Source organism: Drosophila nasuta, chromosome 3, assembly GCF_023558535.2.
Source record: "Drosophila nasuta strain 15112-1781.00 chromosome 3, ASM2355853v1, whole genome shotgun sequence".
NCBI classification, from domain to species: Eukaryota; Metazoa; Arthropoda; class Insecta; order Diptera; family Drosophilidae; genus Drosophila; species Drosophila nasuta.
The window spans coordinates 4,420,355-4,441,281 of NC_083457.1; the positions used below are offsets into that span (position 1 = coordinate 4,420,355).

Here is a 20,927-nt window from a genome sequence, read left to right on the forward strand (position 1 = left end):
GGCACTTATTACTAATGCGCCATGTGGTACACTCAAAGATGGAACATGTGTAATTATGGCTAACAATGTTGCTGTCCTTGAGTGTGTCATTGATGCCAGCAAAACTTGTTGCATTCCTGTTTGTCACAAGGCGAGGGCAATGGCGAGGGGCGTGGCAGCCTTCTCGTTCTCATCCTCATACTCATTGGGAACATCATCATCATCTTCGTCAGCGTTGCTTGTTGCCATGTGGCCCCCGTGACTTTCTCTTTGTGTGTGCGCTGACCGTAAATATCAAGTAATTTTCTGCAATTTTTCTGCACTGCCAATTGATTTATGGCTTGTTGCTGCCCACCCTCAAGCCGAGCTCGCTTTGGCTTTGTTAGCAAAACACAAAAAAAGAAAAAGTCAAGTGAACGTTGTCCATCTGAAATATTGCGCCTGTGGCCTGTGACTGTCAAGTGCTCGCCGTTTCTACCCAATACTCATATTCCCCACAAAGCCAGCCATTGTATGCAAAATGTGTCGCCGTTGTCATTTGCGCTGACCGCCCACAGCTCGCTTCCAACCTTCCCACCCCCTTCCCTACACTTGCCTTTTGTGCTGGGACCTCCCGCTTGGGTGCGACCATTAAACACGAAAATTCGTTTAGTGAATTTCATTTCATTTCTTGTTAAAAAAGTGAAAATGCTTGATATGTATTTTTTTGTGTGCGCCTTGTTTATTAAAGCATTACTCATACGCCACGTGGCGTGTGTGGCATATTTTGTAGCTCTCTAATTAGATCACTGGAATGTACGTTGCAGTGCAACTAATAAAGTCCGAGTTATGTGGGCTGAGTGACTTTAATTCATTTTCCCTTCTTTTATTTATGCAAATTGCATAATTCAATAGACTTTTAATTGACTTGAAATTGCCAAGAAGAGCGATAGCTCACTTAAAGAAGCTTTGCTTAAAGTACATTATTTGTAGCATTTCAACTTGCAATGCAACTATGCAATTATATTGTCAATTTAGCTACAGTATTTAATTAGAGTTTAAATAAAGGTTGACAACTAACAAAGTGAGTACTTTTCGTCTGAATACTTAGATTTCAGAGATTATGGAGATAAAAATATAGATAGAAATTTTTGAAACAACACTTGTTATTATTACAAGGAAGTCCGTTTTGTTTTAATATTCTAAATGGCATCACAAACAAGTGTAATTTCAAAGCAAGAGAACATACAAGCAACTCCAGACCTTAGAAATAATAATATAAGACAAAAAAACGGCTGTTGCTGTCGAGAATGGGTTGGTATATTTTATGCTCTACGATATATTTTGAATGTATGATCGATATATGTATAAAGTATGGCTTTTAGAAGATTTTAGTATTTCTTAAAACATAATTTGGCATATTTAAAGGATAATATCAGGATTGCGGGTATCTATCAGTCGACTCGACTATAGTCGACTTGTTACCGAGCTGATTTTGCTGCCCTTGAAACACATACGAATGTATCAAGTGGCCAGTGTTTCTAATGTCTTATCTAGTGACACACATGCTTGCATACGAGTATACCATATATATACGTGTTCATTATATAAAATATTGCCTGCCTGCCGCAGGGGGGGGATGCAAGAAATAGCCGCATAAGAAGCACTAACAAGCAGCTCCTCAGCTCGCTCGTAATTTAAAACCTATGCGCTGAACACAGCGAGTCACATGCAACCAGAACCAACCGCAACCAGAACCAGAACCAGAGTCAGAGCGAAAGCCAGAGCCACAGAGAGGCAGCCACAGGACGCGTCACGCTGACCTTTTGCCACTGGCTATAGTGTGCTTCTAGGCGCAATAACGACGCAGCACATTAAAATGCAGGTTGAGTGTATATATATGTGTGTGTATGTGTTTGTGCGGTGAAATGCTCAAGGCAAACCAACTGCGTTGCTCATTTTTCAGTCTTATCCGCATTTTTATTTTAATTTTTTATTGTCCTTGTCTTTTGAGCTGAACGCTTCCTTTTTTATTAATGACGCCCACATGAACCATGGAACTACACCTTGGAGATTTATGGGGCGTGTCGTATTAAGGAATGAAAGCAGCAGTATCCAATAGCTGCTATCCAGTGGCTTCTCACAGCTGGCAATCAAATTTAGTCGCTTTTGAAGTCGAAGCTAAAGTTAATCGCATTTACAGCAATCAAATATAAACACACCCAAAACATACACCGAACCAATTGCACATTGGGGCCAAAGTAATGTTTTTATTAAAGTTTACTACGCCTAACAGTTAGTAAGTACAACACAAAGTCTTTTTCAGCGCTCAAAGAATCATTGTAAAATATAGCAAAAAATACCTTACATGAAAATCATTATGTATAATACAAGTAAAATATACCGAATAAATTACTTATACACTTACAAAAGTTTAAGATTTATTTTTATTTTAGTCTCCACTTTCAAAAGAGCTCAGTATTAAAACATACCATATAAATACCTAGCATGTGTATTACTTACAAGTAATTGCATTTTCCCACAAAAACTATAGGATTTAGCAAAATCATAGATTGAGAAAGCTTAGATAATCAATTTAAATAATAATTTAATGTGAAAACATAAGAAATAAATACATAAATATTGTTAATGTCAGTAGAATATATTAATATAAATACCTTAACAGCTTAATAACAAACACCCATTTTCAATAAAAGTAAGACAGTGCGGTATTATGCTTACCGAAAAACACTAAAATATAGCGAATGTTATCTCAACTTCCTTCAAAATATACCAAAGAGTACGAAATATTCCAGGCTATCAACCGTTTTTTGTCATATAAAATAATTTCTGGAATTGAAGTTATTCCAAATTCTCAGGAATCATAAAGACTGTATTTATTATTGTAGGTGCATTTATTATTGTGGGCGGTATTGGATAAACTTGATCAAAGATTAGAGCTGTGTATCTCTGATATCTAGGTACTCATAAGGACAGACGGATATGGGTATGTTGAAGAGAATATGAGAAGCTTCGTTCTACCTGATACATACATTTTCTGAAGATAGAAAGTTATAATACCCTTCTGTTTTATGGGTAGCGGGGATTACAAATAAAATACATCATTAATTGATGACTCAAAATGTAAAGTAAGCATATTGTAAAACAAAAAATATATATGTTAATGGATGTATTTATTATCATTTAATTCTCCTTATTAATAATTAATAAAATTACTCATGAATGTATACCAAATAACTATAATTACTTACTCTGTAAAAGTAGGGAAGTGATTTTTTTTAATTTTGCCAGCTCATTTCAAGCACTTCCGATTGCTTTGCAATTGAGTACAAATTCGAATTAAACGTTCTTTTGGACCACTGTCAATTGGGGGGAAATGTGAAAAGCATTTTCCATTAACGCATTACAGAGCTGAGCTTGTGACTTGTGTGCTCTATTTTCCATGTGACTTGGGCCCAAATTTCCTACTTTTCCACTTGTGTTAACCAATAATGTATGCAAATCCAATTTTGCGCTCCATAAGCTTTATTAGATGCCAATGTTGACATAAGACACGCCCCCTTCTCTTTCATTCTAACTGACTGACTAGCTGATTGACTGACGAAGTAACAGACGTATAAGTGACAGGCAGGGCTTTTTTCTGTTCTTTTTTGCTTCCATCTTAATTCAGTATTCAGTGCTCTGCGTAATTTCATTTCCAGTTAGTAATACAGCCAGTTGACCAGGTGGCTGGAAAACGTGATCCAGTATATCATCAAATAACGAATAGCAGACACGGCACGTTATGCCGTTATGACTTGTTGTCAGTTACTATATAAACCATGTGTCCGAGTGTAGTTTACGAGCTTGGCATTTCTGACTTTCTCAGCAAAAGTTAATTTTCTTTATTAGAAGCTCACAATTCATTCGGGATTTTTACCGAAATGAAGCAGTACAAAATAATGTTCTGGCCAAGATTTCGTGACTTTATTTGGCTGCTTTTTCCTTTTTTCTCTAAAGAGAAGTATGAAAAGCACGGTAGATTGTTCCGCAAATCAAGGTATACTAAAATATACTGAAAGTTATATTTATTATGCATGTAAATATCACGACGCTTGCTTTTAAATTATTAACCTAAGAAATAAATACATTCATATATTTAATGCATACATTTAAAAACAGAATTACACAAAATCCGAAATAAATAGACTTCATTTAAAAAATAGAATACCTGTATATTCGATGAGGTGATTTATAAAAATTGTAGACAGCGGAGAAGAGATTTGATTGATATAAAGAAATAATATAGAAGCATTTGGGTTTACTTGCTTGATATCTTTTTAATTAACTTTTCGCAGACAAACTGAAATCGATTATTCACCTGTTTGATCCGATTTTGAATAATGTTATTTGATTTGTATTCAGGTCTTTATCCCAGGCCTTAAGTTTAATCAACGAACAAATTCAATTTTCCCTTTTTACTTTTCACTTTGCATTAGGGCTTACTCCCATCCGCTGTTTGTGCTGCAATCCATCATTGGACTTATCCCAGCTGTCCTTTGAATGAATTAGGCCCGCGTCGGGATAGAAGTATGTTAATTTCATTTACATTGCTTGCCTAATGATTTGCCTTAGTTTGTGCATCAGCATCAGCATCAGCATCTACATCTACCTCAAGCCAATTTCATTGTTTCTCTTTTGCTGGGCGTGTTTGCTTATGCGTATGGCATAACGGCACAAACGACGCCGGCTACGTGTCCTTCAGGTGAACAATAAAAGCAACACACACGCACACGCACACGCAGAAGCAAGGACGTAAGCTTGTCTCAGCGTTGATGATGATATACGAGTGAGGTTGTGGGAACGCAGTTTCATTGGATCGCATATATCCAGAGGCAGGCATTCAGTCAGCCAGGAACGTGCCCGTTTGTCCTGTGGATAGCTTCGGTTCCTCATCTCTTCTCCACTCCCGACTTATTCAATGTCTTCTGCTTCTGCTTCTGCTTAGTTGCTGCTGCGCAAAATCCAAACTAATAATGACATTTTGCAAATTATTCCACATCGCACGCTGCTTGACACACTGACACTGAACTGGCAACAGGAGAAGTAGTCGTCAGCAGTAGCAAAAGCAAAAGCAGCAGCTGGGAATAAAATGGGAAGGTAGAAGTTCTGGGAACTCGGTGCTGGGGGCAGCTTGCGGCTGGGTGAGAAATTTATTCGCAGGCAGGACTCGGTTCGTCCTCGTCACGTTGGCGTTGCCATTGCCACGTATGTGTGTTGCATAAAATTTTACAGTTGCCACACAACGTCAGCGTAAAATGAAAATATTTACCGGCTGGCATTCTAATATATTGTAGTTTTCGAGGGTATCAAGAATGTTGGATGCGGTTTGTGTAGCCAATTCAATGGAAAAGTTTTGCGTGCTTAAAAGGCTCCATGATTATTTTCCCAAATTCTTTAAATTGCATTACATCCTTTTTACTAAGAAATGACCGCGTATAAGTTTAATACTTAAATAGAGATTCGATTTACTGAACTGGTTTTGAAAAATGTTCAGAAATATGGTACATTGATTTTAAATTTTGTTTCTATTTTACTATAAATCATCAACATAAAGCAGAAATAAGTAAATAATTTGTAAATTTTGTTGGTATTCTGTACATTTTATTAATCTTATATTTTAGTTTTTCCTAGCAATCTAAGTTGATAAATATAATACTTGAATAATTATTCAATTCATGGGCTTTACTTAAAATATATTGGGGAGTATTATCAACAGAGTATTATCAAGAGAGCTCATTTGTAACATCACAAATTTGTTTATTAATAATTTAACAAGTTATGAATATATTATATTATGTAATAAAGTCCCTGAAATGTTTGCAGAGTATTTCATAATTGAATTCCATCTACTTTGTTTGTCATAATTTACTCAACTTTTTGCTTTAATAGTTGCTCTGTCAGATTGTATGTGAGCATTCGTTTGCTGGCTTTTTGCCTTACACACAATTGCAAATTGCTTATTCTCATTTTTACTCGTAGTTTGCTTTCTGTTGTTTGCATAAATTCTTTTGGGCTCAACGTAATCCTAATTTGTGGTAGTATAACTCCTGGCTTGACAGGATTGTCAAATTAAATACCAAAAAGCATTACTCTTGCTCAAGGTAAAATGTGAGATGAAGCATTTGCCTAATTTATTGATGGCTTCACAAATCCTAAAAGACATTTTAATAAAAAAATTGCAGAAAATAATTGAATCAGGGTTTTTGTGTACGAGCAAGAAATCAGCCTTTAAACAAGCTGATAAATTGAAATTTTTGGTGAAAAGATGGCTTTGAATTATGCAGTTTATTTTATGCTTCAACATAGAAAAATGACTTTGCTAATTTTTATAAAACTGAAAAGTTTATTGATTTTGTGAATTGTGTATAAATTGCAGTCTTTATAGTTGAGTCAGTCAGTATGAAGAATTTAAAATAATATATAGAGGAAAATTTGTGCACGTAAAAGTAAATGAATGGTAAGTTTAGCTGACATTCCCGCATGAATTCTACAGTCCGGTATGGTTGAAATTCTATTGGTTCTGTGTCCGAAGAAGGAAGGTCCTTTTGGTATGTATGCACATACCACATCCAAGCTGGGTTGAGTAAAGTGGAGCATTTTATAGTTAAGCTGCATTCCCTTTTATAGCACTTGTTGTTCTTTGCCACCCGAACTCCCTAAATGCCTAACTGCAGGGGACCCCGAGCAGCTTTTTATTTTAATTTAGCTGCTTCAACTATTGGATTTGGGGCTTACGTAACTTCAACACTTTTGCTCTTGTTGCTGCCACTGAAAAGCCCGCCCTAGTTACGCCCACTTTTGGGTGTAGCATAATAGCAACAACAGCAACAACAACTTAATTTGCATTTTTCAGAATGAAGTAAATATGTGCTCGCCATGTAGTATATAGTGATGTGTCTACAGTTAGTGGAAACTATTGTTGTACGTGACTTAGAGCGTTGACTATGTGCTGCTTTTAATATTAAGTATACGCAGTGCAGACCCCGCATTGTATGTATGCGTGCTTAAATTACGAAGTGTACAAAGTGAAGCAAAGTCTCTAATGACCACTTTGAGGGTTTAAAATGTGCGACAGGCATTTACCGCATAAATAACACTTGTTCGGGAGGTGAGAGGGAACCTGAAGCAGGGTTCTGCTTAAAAAGGAACCGCAACGCGGACAGGATAAAATTAACTTATTCATTAGCAAATGGCAGCCTGGGGCATACTTTGTACATACTTATACCCTATACTACATGTCCTTATACCTTCAACCTTCGAGCTCTGTTTTAATTAAAAACAAGTAACAGTTGATTATCAAACAATGATGTACTCGATAATTCCCTGTACTTCAGAAATAATTGAAGAGTGCAAACTTTAAAATAAATTCTTATAATTAATGAATATTGTCAAGACTAACAGCAAAAGGAAAGCTAAGTGAGTCAATTATTTGTACTTTCCAACAGATATACACTTCTTTAACCCAAGATAGAAACGAGGTGAATTCCAACAATGCAAGGTTAAAAGTGGCTGGTAAATTGCATAAGCAGAAAATTCTCCTCACAGACATTTTGATAAGCTGACTGACTGGCTCACTTTTTTTTTTGAATACATAAATATATTTAGATTTGCGTCTGTGTCTGTGTCTGTGAGTGTTACACAATAAGTTCTAAGGTTGTTCTTCCTGCTGTTTGGCATCCCCTGACTTTATTGTTCTTTTCCTCTTTTTCGGAATAACGAAAAAAAGTTTAATTAAGTTTTCAAGTTTATTTTTAGCATGGCCCATTGTTTGCATGCGTTGCCTGACTAACAACAGCAACAACAATAATAATAATAATAACAACATTGCAAAACAACAGAAATTGTGTTGGCTGTTATTTATGACAGCATTTAGTTGCCCATTTTTGACATGTTGCAACGTTAAGCGTCATGAAACATTTTCGGAGGTCTTGCAACGGAAAAGTTTCATACTGTGATTTTTTTTCGGAAATTTTCTTTTACGAGAAGTTAAAAACAATTTAATTTTAGTTAGTTATCGGTATATTAAACTTAAATAATTAAATGATTCCAAACCAAATATTTGTTATTAAAGCGTTTAGAACTATATAAATCATAAATGAATACTTTGGACATATCTTTATAAATTTATAGCCAGTTCCGTTTTATATACATCTCAAAGAATTTCGCAAATTATAATAGTATATTGTGTAAATTGTTATGCATTAAAAAATCTATAACTATGATTTCAATAAATTTAATTAGTAAAAATGCCAGATTTTTTTTTATATTATAATATGTGAAGACATTTCTCACAGAATTTAAATGGTACGAGTATTCATTTTTATTAAAAAGCAAATCAGATATTTTTTGTTGGTTACAAAAAAAAAACGTTTTTTGTAAAAAATTCAAAACTGTCTGTTTTAAAACGATAAATTGGCAACACTGTTGCGGAAAGCAAGTCATTAAAATTTGACAACATTGAAGTGACAAATCCATCTATCGATATGTCGATAATCATTATCGATTTATTAATTTGCTTTTGTATTGTATTGTCAAAATAAGTCGCTGTCATTTGCTCTGAAAATTGGGTTAGTCACGTTGCTAAAAAATTGTTTAACAAACTGAAAAAATAATTTAAGTGGAATCCAGGTAATAGGAAAAGTAGTATTTCTACTAAATAAATAAAATTTTGTTATATTTTTAAAATTTAATATATATTTTTAATAATACATAATATAGAATGGCGATGCCCAAGAGTTCGGTGACCCACAACACAGATCAGATTGCATTGTCATACCTCTTGGACAAGGTGCACGATGATATTCTCGTCTCAACCGATAGTTATCACTTTCGAAAACCAATGAAAAATAATGGAGTTCAGAAAAACATAGATTTGCACACCATTGGACAGAACATCGTGAATCAAGTTTATCAGAGTCGGGCCGATTACTTGCAGGACATTCAAAAGATTGTGGACAACTGTGTGAAATGCAAAGGCGATGACGCAAAACACACGATCTGCGCCAGAAATATGTTGGAGCATGCGCGCATTAAGATGAAAGAGTCCGAGCATTTCTTCATTCAACTTGAGGCTAATATTGTGCAACATCTAAAACAGGCAAAGGCAAATTTTACTGGTTGCGGGTAAGACTCTGATACAGATAGCGAATAATAACAATGAATTAATACGCTGGAAAATGTAAATCTATTGTTGGGAGATTATTGGCTACTTTATCTCAGTCGTCAAATCTAACATTTCTGATTGTATATAAATATATATATATGAAGCAGAAAGTGTTATAAATTGTTTGAATTCGAAAAAGTAGCACGACACATAAAATTGTGCAATATTTAACCTTCGCAAGAATTTAAAATGCAATATTTCAGTGTCAATTTAGTTTTTCCAGCAAGATAAGCGATTTAATGTCCATCTAACAAAATTAGATATCTTCCAGTTCCTTTAGCATTAAATTGTAATTTTTCAAATTGCCACAAATTGGAAGCCGAATTGAGCAGAAAACCCCATAACAATGCTGTTCAATTTGCGAAAAGAACTTGACAATTCATTTTGATTTTCGAACAGAAAACCAGAGGCTTTCAAGGCGAAGACAGCTGGTATTTTTTTGCAGGCTGTCAAGTTAAAGTGGAATTCATCTTTGCTCACATTATATTCCAGAAATAGCATTCACATCAATTTAACAAAACGATAGAATAGTAAAGAATATTAATACGGAAAATTTTTAAATTTTATACGTTTTTAATCAAAATTCAATTCCAAGGTGAAAACAGCTGGTATTTTTTTTGAAATGGAATTCAAATTATATTCCAGAAAGTGCATTCACTTTAATTTAACAAAATCGATAGGTTAAGAATATTAAGACGGAAAATCTTTAAATTGTATACGTTATTAATCAAAATTCAAAACCTTATATTTTAAATCTTATGTAAATAACGATATGCTTGATCAGGTACAATTGATGTGATTCTATTTTTCAGAATGCCCCTGATTGCCATTTCGTTAACGTGTCAAATTGAACACGTTTTTTTGTGCAACGAGCAGGACGAAAGTTTTAGCACACGTTGCGCAGTAGAACTTTACTTATGTACAACCGATACGATTCAGTGAAGTGCGAAATATTCTCGCTGCGATTTGCATGTTCACATAAAAAAGAGAGGACCGCTCAACAGAGGCAGGGAGGACAGGAGGCAGTTGTGTCGAGTTGGCGCCGCACATAAATGCAAATACTAATGGAACACTTGGTGTGCCACCAAGAGCGAAGCCGAAGTCGAAGCGTGAAGCGAGAAGCGAGAAGGCGAAATACTGGTGTAGAAAGTGTGGCATACATTTAGGCGCCGTCGTCATTGCATGCAAATGTTTGACGTTATACAATAATAAAAGCGTCGTCCGAGCACAGAGAAAAGAAGAGAAGAGCGAAAATATTTTTAGTCTTTCTTTATTTGCGCTCCCCCTTTATATTTTTTTATGCGTTTCGTTTTGCATATTTTCTTGTTCGATTTTAATGGCAGCGTCTGCGACGATGTTTGAAAATGTTGCGCAAATATTTGCGCTTTTATGTGCATTTTCCAAGTGAACCGAGTCCGCTCTGCACGATTCGTTACCATGAATACCCTGTTCACAGCAGGAAAAATAAAAAGATATGAAGGCTCTGCACTGTTGCATGCTCCTTAGAGTTGCATTTATATAATATGCTTTGCCACACATTACTGCTCACTAGAGGGTATCGCTAAGTCATTCATTTTGGCATTCTGCAGTCTTTTTATGCATCTAGAATTTGCTTACGTTTTTTTCTGTTGCTTTTTATGATTTACTTACGCTTTGTATTTGTTCTCTCATTCGTGTTTGTATTTGTGTTTGAGCTCTTGTTGGTATTGGGTATTGGCAGAGGTATTAGTGTAGGTTATAGGGTATTGGTATTGGTATTGGTGGTGCTGCTGGGCGTAGGGCAATGGGTGTTGGATATTGGTATTGCAAAAGGTAAATTGGATTGAGAAATTGAAATCGCTTTCACAGCGAAAGAAAAATGTTGCGAAAAAAGAAGCAAATATGTTCTTGTTCTTATTTGTCTCATTGCTCATTGATTTTATGTACTTATGTACACATAGTCACACTCCTCCATACATAAGTGCATACTATGTATATTGAAGAGCTAAGGAAAGAGATAGATGCGCAGTGTAAACCGTGGACTAGTTGATGTAAGCCAAAGCATTGCACAAATATCGGTTAAACAGTTCATTGAAATTGCTTGAAAACATTTTTGGCTTAGATTCTATTAGATTCGTGGAAGAAGTATGGAAGTAGGTATTTTGAGTGTACCAAAAAGAATTTTATATAATTTTATATAGAAAATATGTAAGACAGTTACAGCCGAGTCTTAACTAACTTCTAATATACGAAATTCATATATTGAAAAAATTGTATAAAGGCTATATACTTCATTTAAAATATACCATAGAGTACAAAATATACCAGACTATCTTGAATAACTTATAAAATTTTTACGTTATCGCAACCAAATTTTCAGAAATCATAAAGACTGAGAGTTATGATTTCGTTGATTTTCAGGTACAGAAGCGGCGTGGAAAATCTCTAAAACAAACTTGATCTGCAACAATAACTAATGTTGTGGAACAAATATAGTTCTATCTGTTATTGACTCCAATGTTTATGTGTTCATACGGTCAGAAAGAAAGACGGATAAAGAATATAGATACTATTTGGGGCCGTCACAAAGTTTGAATACCCTACTACCTAATGTGGAGGGGGATATACAAAATCTGTATAAATATATGCGGTTCCAATATCTGGATAGTCTTGGATTTTCAAAACTCATGAAACTAAAGGAAGATTCCATTGATTTTCGAGTTCTGTATTCTAGTAATTTTGGTTTAATTTATTATTTAAATCTTTTAAACAGGGGCAACGTAAGAAATTATTTCTAAGTGCATGCTAAAGAAACAGGCTAAAATCAAGAATCACTTTTCAGCCAAGTGTACTTGCGTCTCTTGAGATATAAGAAACATTAAAATGTATTGTAAATCTAGTCCTGATCTCCCACTATGTTATGTTTTAATAGTCAATATGTGAAATTGTTAATTTATAATTAGGTTAAGCTGCTACACCGGAGCAGTATTGTAATTTTAACAACCTGAATAAACTGAATAAATAATTAAATATATAAAATAATCTTTTTTTTCTGTCTACTAATCTTGCCTCCAATCAACATGCACACATTCAAAATTATGCTGTGAAGCATGTACATCACTTTCGCTCTTTTACACTTTTCATAATTATAAAGTTACTGGTTGATCTCATCATGTTCCTTCGTCCATATGATCTCATGCCATTTCCGCGTTAACTTCAATGCCATCCATTATAGAAGTCATTCGCTTAGCGTCCCATTAAAGGGGCCTGTGCATAATTTAGGTAGCTTCTGCCTGGTAGCAGCTAATTAACATCGTCTGATGTGTCCAATTCGCAGCAGCTTTTTAACAAATTACATGTTTCGTGTGCCCAGAACTCCATAGACTAATTAATGCGCCCACTGCAACAAGGCAGGCTTGAGCAAAAAAAAAAAAAAAAAATAGAAAAAATCGTTAACTGAGATTATGTCGAAGTATGCATACCCTTGGATATATTATAGACATAAGTTGTTCATATGAAGAAATCAGTTCATTCTTATATTGATATTCTCTTTGAAACAGATTTCCAAATTTGAAATATAAATACTATAACAAATTTCAAGTTTCATTTTGGTTTAGAAAGTGTATACAAAATGAACAACCATGAGAATAATTGCCACCGTTTTACTTTAATTAATTATGACGTCATCGAGTTTCTATTCCCTGTTTCAACTCACGAGGTGGCCAATTAGGAAAATTTGCTTTGCATGCGACGTCATTTGGTTTGACAATTTTCGAGTAACATGGAAAACGTTTTTGGCGTTGACTATGATGAAGTTTTGCGGTCCGTCGCATATCCAATTTAGCTCTAGCTAATTTCTGAATAATGGTTCTAATCGGTTCGGTATAAGTGAAAGTGCTACATGGATATGTTAATTCGAAAATGACATTAATTTATGCTGCCTCAGTTCTTGTCATCAGTTATTTGCTGACGTAATTGTTCCAGACATGTGTTAAGCTAACTTTCATATTAGTGTTAGCTAATTGAATTACTAAAAATACGCTCAGGTGACCATTGCATTTAAAACGTTTGTTTTCATTTCGTTCAAAATCATTTCTCATTTTAAGCAATTATCTATAAAGCTATTTAGAGAACTTTGTCAAAACTACTTACATGACATATATAATATAATATGTCTCTTATTTGTCAATTCATCTTTCAATAAACTTTTAAAAATTTGTTTAATGATTTTAAGAAAAACAAAGGAAAGATTGACAAAATTATATATATGAAATATATGTAAAGTTAATGGGAAGTTCTTATATTATGTAATTCAATTATTTGCTTAAAGATTCTGCTTGAATTTATCATATAAAAAAAAGTTGCAAATATATTTTTTTTACAGAAAATACTATAAATTATATTCCTTAAATGATATGTTTTGACTGATCTTTTTCTTACACTTATATCCCTTTTTACAACAATGCGCTCAATTAAATGAAAGACCTTCAAAAAGTTAAACAAAACAGTTCTAAACATAAAGTTTTTTAATTATTTGGTACGAATTTGTTGTGTGTGTATACAATATGGGTGAGTTTGATGTACATATGTATGCATGTTTATGACTTAAGTGCAGCATGACGCTTTGAGCTGATCTTTGATCTTAACCAAGAATAGTTTAACTAGAGACTAAACCAAACCCAAGACCAAGCACAGTATATAAAAGTCGCTCAGTAGTTACGACCCATGACACGATCCAAGTCATTCCAGCTGCAGGAATAATCGATCTGCAACAGACCCTTCTTGCTCAAGCCAAATTTACGGGCATAAATTCCGGCGTAGAGCGACGAGTCGCTGGGTGAATCGCATGACTGCATTGCGGCCGCTCTTCCCCCCGCCAGAGTGCCGTAGAGCGTGGATGGGGCGGCATAGATGAGAGAGGTCGCCTGCTGTTGGCACTCGGCGCAATCCGGTAGGCTGCAATAGGGCATCGTAGCATAGGGATTGCAATAGTCATAGGCGGGCGAGAGCGGCGGTGGTGCGGGGAAATCAATCTGTGGTGCTGTCAGATTGGCTGCCATTGACTTGGTAGCTGCGCTTCGCTTGCGTCGCGGATGCGGCGCTGTGCCGTATCCTGTACCATAGCTGGGACGCTTCTCTTGACTGGGCATGGGACGACGCTGCAGTGTGGCCGCTCGTCGTGGCAGCGGCATGGAAGGCATCTCATCGCCACCGATGGATGAGTGCTGCTCGGTCGAGCTGGCACTGGATACACCTTTAAAAGAGATGCGAGTATTATAATCGAGAAAGGAAACTACAGTCGAGTGTGGTCAACTGAGAGATACCTCCGAACATATATTAAGAGATTTATTTGGTATGTCAATATACTACGATAAGTAAGAAAGCAAAAGTCGAGTGTGCTCGACTGAGAGATCCCCCCTAAACATTTTCAGCAAAAGCAAAATAGCTCAGAAGTAGTATCAGTATAAAAAATACTGAAATATATCAAAAGATTTATTTGGTATGTCGACATACTACAATAAGTAAGTCGTTGAGAGGTACCCCCGAAATTTTTCAGTGCAGAAGCAGTATCAGTACCAAAAATATACTAAAATATATTAAAAGATTTATTTGGTATGTCAATATACTACGATAAGTAAGAAGGCTACAGTCGAGAGAGATCCCCCGTAAACATTTTCAGCAAAAGCAAAATAGTTCCGAATTTTTGTCAGTATCAAAAAAATACTTAAATATTCCAAATGACTTTTTTGGTATATCGATATACTACAATAAGTAAGAGTGTTACAGTCATGCATGCTCGACTACCCATTTTTACTAATAGCGAATATTCTAAACAAATACTAAAATACTCAAATGCTTGTTTTCAATGTTCATTCAAAATATATCCATAGGCCACATGTATACCAGATTCAACAAAAGCAAAACAGTGTATTAGCGGTAATATCGTCAGTATTTTCCGAATTTGCCGTTCAAAATATACCACAGAGTACAATATATACCAAATGGGCAACTAAAGCTTCTTCCAAATAAAATGATTTCTCCTAAGATATTTTTCATTTTCAAAGGGAGTTTGCATTAAAAATCCAAATCAAACTTAATCGTTGTGTCAACAAAAATTGAAATTCCCTCTTATAGTTAGAAATCTCTAAGTTTTTATATGGACAGACGGACAGTCAGACGGATATGGATATGTATAGTATAAGTGATTGCTAATCCAATTCATTGAATTCACCTCCATAGCCGTTGTAAAGCTGTCGCTGCTCGGCATACAGATCCTGCTCCGGCTGGTAGTCATCGTCCAGATGCAGCTGCCTGGTCATGGTGGCCATATAGTCATCATAGCGACTAGGCGGTGCCCCATAGAGTTCACTGCGTGCCGCATAAATCGGTTCCTTGTGCAGCATGCTGCGACTGCGACTGCGACTCTGACTTTGGACGTGAGTTGGGAGACGACAGCACTCCAGCTGACACTGATTACGTGATACGCGTCTCGTGTGTGGGCGTGGCATGGTGGAGGCCATGGTCAAGCCATTGCCATAGCCATAAACTGGCGCCGCCGTTGGACTTGGCGACTGCGATGCCTGTTCGTAGTCCAGTGCCGTCTCATAGTCGGGCACCGCAGCTGGAGCAACATCTGTGTCCATTTTCTTGCGCACATAATCGTAATTCTCCAGATCCCAGGGATCCACATAGCAGCGCTGTGAGGGCAAGAGAGTCGTCCCATAAATATCCTCTGTGTTGTCAATGTTGTAGGGTGATTCCACTACGGGCAATGCCTGTTTGGGACCCGCACGACGTCGTCGCGGAGCTGTTTGACTGCGTTCCCGCATTCTGCAATGAGAGAGAGCATTAAGAGAAAGAGAAAGAGTGTTAGCTTAGTGCGTAACTGGTTATATATAATATTTTCAATGGCTCCGCTTATGTAATGCGTGCGAAGATTGTGCGGCACGTCGTCTTCCGCCACTCATCAGGCATCAACCAGTTGAGCTGGTAAATCTTGTCCCCACAAATCTCTTGATGTTGCATGCCACACTATAAATGTCTCGAGTTCATGTAGCTGCCACCAGCTCACCTTCGCCTAACAGGTGTTACAATTATTGCATTTGCTAACTCAATTTCAATCAGATCTCTCGCACAGCTTGTCGTTGGGTTTTGCCAGTTGCCAATTTGGATCAAAAACAACAGTGTTCGATAAAACTTCAATTTTCTTCATTTATATGCAGATTCATTGTGTTTCAAATAAAACATAAATATCTACCATGATTGACTTTTTACTTTTTAGGTTTCATGTTTTAAAAGCATAAACTTTTTCTATCAAAGCTTAAACTGTTGCTCGACTGTCAAATACTCCCTTACTTCCAACTAAATAATATAATGTGAAATATAATATTTTGTATTTAAAAAAAAACAAAGTCAAAATCAAATTCAAATTATTTACATATAAAATATAAAATGTAAGGGTATTTATATATTAAATAGTATATTAACGTTACTGGGAAAATATACTAAAAGTTGTCATGGGCAACAAATCCGTGAACTCTTCTTCTGCCTCTTACAGAAATATATTCGGCCATAAATGCAATTGACACCGAAAATTGTGCAAAGCATTGCATAAATTTAATTAAAATATGCATGTAAATCGTTCGTTTGGAAAATCAAATAGTTTGAATTCAGGTTGTCAGTGCAGGTGATAACCGGATGTGTCATGTAAAGTTGATTATCTTTTTATTGAAATGACAGTTTATTAATTGAAGCTATTTAAAATCCTTGTCACATTAACATCATAATATTTTATTTATTCAGATAAATAAGAGAGAGGCGAGTTTTTCTCAAAGCTTTAAATATTAATTCATGTTTGTCTTCATATCAACTTTTAATATATTACTACATACTGTCAATTTATCAAGTGCTGTTGTTATTTTATAATAATATTCGATTATATAAAACTAGACTAATTCAGACGCTGTTATCAGATTCAATCGCTCTCTAAAAATAGTAGTATTAGTATTTTTCTTGTATTATTTTCTTAGTTGTTTTGGTCGACACTCTGGTACATTAATATACCAAATATATAATTTGGCATATGTATTTCATTTTTTTTCCCTTTTGTTAATTTGGTATATCCTAAGAATAATACCGCATTGTTTTACTATTATTCAAAATGAGTAATGGATATCTCACAGCCGAGCAGAGTCAACTGTAGCTTTCTTACTTCCTTGATTATTATTTCGGTATATTATTTTGGTCTATCCTAAGAATAATACTACAATATTTTGCATTTGTTGAAAATGAGTAGAGGATGTCGAGCAAACTCGACTGCTGCTTTCTTACTTGTTTTTTAGTATAGCCTGAAGCTCAAATATCAAATCTTAAGTAGTCTGGTTACAAAATAATGAGTCTATAATAACTGAATTTCGATGATATGCAAAATTTGAATGTAACAATCAATCATTTTATGATATTTTGGATAACTGAAGAGAAAAGAGTTGAGGTACCTAAAAGAAATATTTAAGCGACCATGTTTAGCTATGAAACTTAATAAATTAAGGTTTAAGATTTGTGCATCTGGTATAAAACACACATATATATCATGTTTATTTTAGGTCCAATATCTAGTTGAACATATAATATTTGTTTTAGCATCAACTCGCTGTATATTTTTGATTTATTGGCCACTCATCGTATTGTTTGACGTTTTGCTTAGCATTCAATTTGAAATTTTGAAATATCTCAGAGATATTGACTTTTGGTTATTGGTCATTGGATGTTTGGGTTTATTTGTGCCCCACGCCCATTTGGCTGAAAGTTGTGCAACTTTTGCAGGCATTCGCAATTTTTGTGTTCATTTGCATAGTTTTTATTTTTCATTTGGGTTTTTTTGTTTTAATTTCTTGGGCGATCGATTAACATTTCTATGGGTTCCATGTCCAACGACCAACTGACAAGACCCCATCAACAACAAACAACAACCAACAACCACCGAGGGTGACAACGAACTTTTCTCGTTGTTGTTACTATTGTTTATGCTAGTTTTTCTTTTGTTTTTCAACAAAATATTTATAAAATACACAAAGTAAATTGCAATATAAACAATGCAACGTGACTTTGGTTTGGCACGCAAATGAAATTGTCTGGCAACGACTATTTATATAGCAAACACGACGACTATCAATGCGAAAAAGCAACAACAATCAAGACAAGAAAAACCCATATAAATTGATATCAATAGATAGATAGCTACAAAAATGAGAAATGGGAAACTCGCACGTTTAGGTATCGATGCACGCAAATAAATGGAATCTCGTTACTAACAATTTTGATTTATTTCTTTTAGCAAAGCTGTTCAGTGGAGCATGGAATAAAAGTACTATTCGTACATACAAAAGCAAAGACTCGCATTCATCAGCACAAACACACACACAAGTTGTGCAGCTGATAAGTTGCATAAATGCATATTACGTATACGGCGAGTGTGCCCGACACCAACAATGGTTGTCTTGTAACCCATCTGCGATTATCTCTCTATTATATTATATAGCTTATATTCATTTACATAAACCTATTTACGGATAGTCGGTGTTCTAATTCAATGTCTAAACTAATTGATAGTCACAAATGCAGAAAAATGTTCGTCTTACTATACTCGATGATCTGGTCAACGTTGTTCTCATTTACATACCAAATATGTTATGTCAAGTTTATGTTTGCCTTTTAGCCACATGAAAAATCAACTTTTGCATTGAATTCAAGTTTATTGATATTGGAGATACTGCATATTCCAAACGATATTGAGATATTGAATATAATGCTTTCAATATCTATAAACTTAGTTTGTATCATAAATTCCAAATAACTGGCGAATTTTTATCCATATTTATTTATTTCAACGTGCAACAAATTAAATGGAGATTGTAAAATTATTAGAATATAGAAATCACTGCAATATATTTATATTAAGTCAAAAGCGGCTGCAGCCTGTGCTCTAGAAATAAGTTTAAACAAAATTTTTTATTGAGAACAATAAATTCAGTTTTTAAATTACAAATAAAAATTAAATTTGTAAGCACCGTACTTTTTAATTTTTTAAATTTTTATAAATCCTAAGTTATTCCATTGCCTTTGTTTACTTCCAGTTATTAACAACAACTGCTGAATTAAATATTTAAATTTATTTGTCGACTTTTCAATCCTTGTCTAACCAAAGATATTGTGTTCTTGTTAAGTAGACAATACTTTGAATATTTTCAATAGTATTAATAAAATAAGCAAATGTAAGTGCTTCCTCAATTTAAAGTAATATTTTATCATATTTAAATGACATTTATTTCAAACATACTCTTTTTTAGTCATAAACAACCGAATATAGTTGATTATTATTCTAATTATCTGCATATTTTGACAACGACTTAAAAAGTTGAAGCCAAAAAAACTTGTTTATTTTAGACACATGGTCTAACGACCTTGCGAATTATGCAAAATGAGCATCTTGAAAGTTGAAATTCCAAAGTAATGAATAATATTAATTAGCTGCGTGAAATCATCCAAGTTCAAAAGCTCAACGGTCAAAATTGACGTTATGCTATTATGTTTATTATTTATTACTACAAGATAACAGATAAGCGCCCTAAAAATATAATTCATAAATCATCTATTGACCATGATTTGTTTTTAAGATTATTTTACTTAGCTTCACAATGAAAAGAAAAGAACCAAATCTCTTTCAGTCGATCTCTAAATAGAACATAAATAAATCACTTTATGAATGGTGTGGAATGTTTTCTTCTGCTTTACAGAAGTTCCTCAATCTTTAGCAAATCGATTCCAATCACGTTTCCAGCTGCGCCCTAAAAAAAAAATACATCCAGAAGAACGACAAGTGTCTGAAAGAGTGACTCAGAAGAGTCACTCACAAATGCCTGGGCGTATGACAATTGCCAACGTATCCATCATTAGCCATGAGGGTACCCAAAATGGTCTTCTTCACAATCGAAATGCAACTGAAGCCCACGCGATTCACAACAAGCCCCTGCATAAAGTCGGAAATCAACCCACCAACAGTTGTTTGCTGATGAGCATCTTTCTATACATATGTAATAACATAATACTAAATTGTGCGTCTTATTGTATTATTTTTTGTTATGACTTTCTTTGCATTTGACACACTTTGCCATTCCGAGATATTCATTCACCTTTTAAGCTTTGTTTAATTTGCTTTCTTTGGGGAATCTTTTTCTTTTTTTTGGTTGTCACTTTTGCTGTTCTTTTCTATTTTTTTGAATCGGCTTGCGAATTCTAAGCATGTTTCAAACGCGGCACACTGAACATAAGCTTAACAGACATGCCAAAAACAAATATTGTTTTTATACGAATAACATTGATGTGAGCCGCACACATACAACCGATGATTGTTTCAAGCGTCGCGCATGCGCTGCCGTTAGCGCTCGCGTCTTAACTGACTAGACAAGCTGCTTGCGGTCTTCGAGTTCGCGATCGCAACGTGCCGAAGAAGTTCGACCGACATGTTGCGCTTCGAACGAGGTTTGAATTTGACTTGTTGCGTCCGCAGCAGAGTCTGCGATATTTGGGAATTCATTGAGGAGCTGCGGAGTTTGAAGTTGTAACATGTTTGGTTCGAACTTTGACCTAACGCATTCAAAGCTTGGTTTTAATTAATTAACAACCCATTTAAGCCACAGTTAACTGATTATATCACTGTCGGGGACTGTCAGAGGTGCGCTCGCCTCAAGACCCATTGATATGTAAA

The 20,927-nt window shown here is 35.1% G+C and overlaps 2 protein-coding genes across 3 annotated transcripts; one reads left to right on the top strand and one right to left on the bottom strand.

The window, feature by feature from the left end:
* Positions 1–8,543: 8,543 nt before the first annotated feature.
* On the top strand, positions 8,544–9,225 carry LOC132791459 (transcription initiation factor TFIID subunit 1-like). Its single transcript, XM_060800386.1, has 2 exons — positions 8,544–8,649; positions 8,740–9,225. Exon 2 carries the CDS (start codon positions 8,741–8,743, stop codon positions 9,146–9,148), a length of 408 nt encoding a protein of 135 aa, XP_060656369.1. The 5' UTR covers positions 8,544–8,649; position 8,740; the 3' UTR covers positions 9,149–9,225.
* Positions 9,226–13,524: 4,299 nt separating this feature from the next.
* Positions 13,525–20,603, bottom strand: LOC132793526 (uncharacterized). 2 transcript variants are annotated; one of them, XM_060803490.1, is made up of 3 exons: positions 20,353–20,603; positions 15,396–15,994; positions 13,527–14,417 (listed from the first exon to the last, which is right to left on the bottom strand). In XM_060803490.1, the coding sequence occupies exons 2-3, from the start codon at positions 15,991–15,993 to the stop codon at positions 13,873–13,875; spliced, it is 1,143 nt and encodes a 380-aa protein (XP_060659473.1). In that variant the 5' UTR covers position 15,994; positions 20,353–20,603; the 3' UTR covers positions 13,527–13,872. The 2 variants fall into 2 exon arrangements, with proteins under 2 accessions (XP_060659474.1, XP_060659473.1); XM_060803491.1 differs by lacking the exon at positions 20,353–20,603 and having other exon boundaries at positions 13,525–14,417.
* Positions 20,604–20,927: the final 324 nt, after the last annotated feature.

Bases quoted from the DNA above. Each gene is read 5' to 3' on its own strand.
- LOC132793526 (XM_060803491.1), bottom strand. From the start codon at position 15,993: ATGCGGGAACGCAGTCAAACAGCTCCGCGACGACGTCGTGCGGGTCCC. The intron at 14,418-15,395 runs GTGAATTCAATG...TCTCTTTTAAAG, and splicing joins GCTTTACAACGGCTATGGAG to GTGTATCCAGTGCCAGCTCG.
- LOC132791459 (XM_060800386.1), top strand. From the start codon at position 8,741: ATGGCGATGCCCAAGAGTTCGGTGACCCACAACACAGATCAGATTGCA.